This window comes from Pygoscelis adeliae, unplaced genomic scaffold, assembly GCF_000699105.1.
Source record: "Pygoscelis adeliae isolate BGI_AS28 unplaced genomic scaffold, ASM69910v1 Scaffold359, whole genome shotgun sequence".
Taxonomy (NCBI): Eukaryota; Metazoa; Chordata; class Aves; order Sphenisciformes; family Spheniscidae; genus Pygoscelis; species Pygoscelis adeliae.
This window is the reverse complement of record NW_008825553.1, coordinates 1,404,127-1,407,853: the sequence shown is the minus strand read 5'-3', so window position 1 is coordinate 1,407,853 and position 3,727 is coordinate 1,404,127. Positions and strand designations below refer to the sequence as shown.

Sequence of the window (3,727 nt, the reverse complement as noted above, 5' to 3'; positions counted from 1 at the left end):
CGGGCTCCGGGGAGAGGCTGGCGGGAGGCGGCGGCGGCGGGTCCCCGGGAGGCCTCCTGCTGACGGTGCCCTTTCTCGTTGACTGTGGCAGCGAGCGGCGGCGGGAGCGATGGAGATGCAGTCGTACTACACCAAGCTTTTGGGAGAGCTCAACGAGCAGCGCAAGAGGGACTTCTTCTGCGACTGCAGCATTATCGTGGAGGGGAGGATCTTCAAAGCCCACAAAAACATTTTATTCGCCAACAGCGGCTATTTCCGAGCCCTGCTGATTCACTACATCCAAGACAGCGGACGCCACAGCACCGCCTCTCTGGACATCGTCACCTCGGAGGCCTTCTCCATCATCCTGGATTTCCTTTATTCCGGGAAGCTAGATCTCCGTGGGGAAAACGTTATTGAGGTGATGTCTGCGGCTAGCTATTTGCAGATGACCGATGTGGTCAACTTCTGCAAGGCGTATATAAGGTCATCGTTAGATATTTGCAGGAAAATAGAGAGAGAAGCTGCTTTCTATCAGGCTGATAGCGGGAGCGCTAGTTCTGCGAGAGAGGGCACCTCGTACAGCTCAAAGAGCCAGTGCTCTGCCTCTGTCTCTTCCCTGCAGGAAAAGGAAAGGATTTCGGATTGCCAGAGAGACCCTCCCTGTGGAGAATGCAGCAGCTGCCATCCCCTGGAGCTTGTGGTCAGAGACCCCGTAAGCAGCGACTCTCCAGACGACGTCAATTCTTCGCTGCCCAAGGGGGTGGAACCCAAAGTAGAGTTTGACTCGGATGAAGTAGAGGTCGAAGTGGGTGAACGGCTGCCGCAGTATCCGACTCCGTTGTCCCTCGAGCAGATGGAAGAGGGGCTGCACGGCGGGCAGGCGATGGACCTGGCCTGCAATAACTATCACATGAAACAGTTCCTAGAGGCCCTGTTGCGCAACAGCTCAGCTCAGAGAAAGGATGATGTGGTTCATCACTTTGTCCGGGGCTTTGAGGGTAGGCCAGAGGATGGAGGGGTAGCCATGAGTTCCATGATGGACATTCACGGCGACTGGTATGGTGAGGACACAGGTGAGAGGACTCCAGGGGGGTGTAGTCTGTATAATTGAGGAGGAAACCGCTTGGTTGTGCGACTTCCTTTGTTACTGTCGTTCTTGTTCAGGAATATATTGCTGAATATTATGCCGTAGCAAAATAAACTATTGTTCTGGACTTCAAAAGAAAGCTGTACTCATTTATTCAGTGCAGCGCTTGGGAGGTAAGTATTTCTAACAGCTCTTACAGTCCCTTTGAAACAGATCCTGGAGCTTGGTGTACACTGCTTTAATAAACAATCTCGTTTGGGACCTCGTTGAACGGCAGGCAAATTTTTAAAAAGGATCTTCCTCTAGTCATGCTAGTGTTGCAAAGAGCAGTCAGAAAGATAAGTTGAGCTGCCACAAGAGGGATCTGCTGTAGAGCCTGGCAGACCAGAAGTAGCTTATTCCACCGGAGCTCCTGCCAGCTCGTCGGTCGCTTGCTGGATGATGGTCTGTTTGCTGTTACTTTGAACTTCAAAAGGGCAGAAATCAGTTTTGTTCAATACCGAGCGGTGCCTAGAAATTCTTTAAGAGCGCTGAAAGCTTTAAACTCTGGGGTATGGCATAAAGACAAGACTTAACTTTTACCTCTAGAGGCAGACTCGCTTCTCAACTGCCGGTCACCTGGGGTTCCGCGGCTTTCCCAAGCCCAGCGCCCGTTGGGATGTCTCCTAGCAGCAGTGTCAGGGGCCCGGAGAAGAAGGAGGTCACGTCCGTATGCGTTTCTCCTGAAGTGGACAATAAGGATTTGGGCATTTTATCTGCTTATGGTAATGTTGGCGCACAACTTGCCTCATCCAAACTGCCTTACGAAGACGGGAGGCGGCTCTGACAAACGCCACAAGTGCCGTAGCTGTTCAGGATGTGACAAATGCAATAATGGTGCGGGCGACAGACAGGAGATCTTTCACTGAGTATTCTACTCTAGATAGCAAGCTTACATTCGTGTCACTTCCAGCTCAAGCATGCATGTGTGATCTTAAAGCCGTTAAAACCAATATATTCTCTCACTGCTTTAAAATGAGGAATCTGATAAAGTCACAACTCCTACAGTCACCAAAAGACTGAAGTTATCAGAACAGAGTGCTGTCACCAGATCATGCCTATGGTTTTTGACGTGTAGCAAGGCAAGAGCATCTAACACACAAACTTGCCTTATTTTTTCCCCTCTTAAAATCTTCAGACTGTTAATGAATCATGAAAAGGGAAATGCTGCTAGAATTTGATAGAGAACATCAGGTGTTATGACCGCGTATTGGAAATGTTAATGGTAGATGTGCTTTAGATAGGAGTGGGGAAAAAAACCCCAAACCTTGCGTTCAGTTAGGGTTCTCTGCTAAAACTGAACATCGTAAGCATTTAGTCGAATGGAAGTGTCTCTTCTCAGCTCTTACTGCTCCTGCTATCTTAGCGTTTTCACAAGAGACCAGGAATGAGAAATGCAAAGTCCTGACAAAAGAATGGTTCTCTCGCGCATTCAGGCTGACAGATGAGATAAACGCCACTTACTTTCAAGCGTCCGCATCTGTTCCAGTCATCCTGGTCCCCTTAACAGCTGATGGAGGGTAAACGGGCACCTCTAGAGAGCCTGGAAGCAAGGCAGGTCTAAGAACTGCTTTTCTTTTTTTCAACGGAGCTCTAAATGTCCAGCAGGGACTAGCAATACCTTGTGAAGGTCCAAAATTGGGTGAGATGAATTTCGCTTGATAGCCACGCGTTAATACTAGACACTCCTTTTTTTGCGACTGGGTTGGACGAACCTTAGCACAAGGAATGTTCTACAGCTCCACCTGCTTTGGTGTAACTGCTGAAGAGCTCAAGGCTTGAAATGCAAACACCTTCCTGAATCAGTACCTGAAACAGGGAAAACTAGTCTTTTAGTATAACATCTCAACCTTTGTGCCGGAAAGGAAGCTCGTATCTGGGCTGATACTGAAAAACTTGGCAATACCCATGTTTATGTAAAATGTGATCTTCAAATTTAATTCTCTTTTTTTGCATCTGCCTTCATAAAGTACATGTTACTTGGGTGCATATAGTCTGATTTTAGGAAAAGTAAAATATCATCGACAAATGTATCGGAGTCCTTCATCTTGCTATTTCCAATAGAAAGGCTAAAGTGAGTGGCAGAAACAAGCATTTGTATTTTTAGATGGGTTCCCCACATCTAAATTTATGCACGTTGTAAAAGCATATGGGAAACAATTGCACTACTTCTACCTGTAATTTTCTAATGCTGTTTAATGCTAATGGTATCTTAAAAAAGAAAGTAAGAGACTTTCTACGGCTGAGATAGTGCAGAGGCCCCACTGTACTAAAAGCAAATTTTTGGCACTTAATTAAATGGCTTCTTAAAATAAAATTAATTTGTTTTTCTGTTGTGAGCCAACTCCCTTAGAGTATCAGCTATGTAAGCATAGGCAGGCTGATTTTCAAGGGACCTGATCATCTGCAGCTGCATGAATGTTTTCTGAAATTGCACGACCTACAGAAATTGCAGGTAAGCCAAACCCAGAGAGAGGGGCGAGTCAACTACGTTGGCTCGGCTTCGCAGCAAGGAGGATGAGAAGCCAACGTCGCTGACGTTGGTGAACTGCCTAACCTAATGCACTGTGTTTTCTTTCAAAAGGTGATGTGTTAGTTGTGCCAATCAAGCTTCACAAA

General features: G+C 47.0%; 1 protein-coding gene across 1 annotated transcript in view; it reads left to right on the top strand.

Annotated features, from left to right (window-relative positions):
- Window positions 1-97: 97 nt before the first annotated feature.
- The window catches only part of ZBTB8B (zinc finger and BTB domain containing 8B), a 4,545-nt gene continuing 915 nt past the window's right edge, over window positions 98-3,727 (top strand). The window contains exons 1-2 of the mRNA XM_009332213.1: window positions 98-1,055; window positions 3,693-3,727. Coding sequence (XP_009330488.1) covers window positions 110-1,055; window positions 3,693-3,727 — 981 coding nt within the window. The 5' untranslated portion in view covers window positions 98-109. The remainder of the gene's footprint in view (window positions 1,056-3,692) is intronic.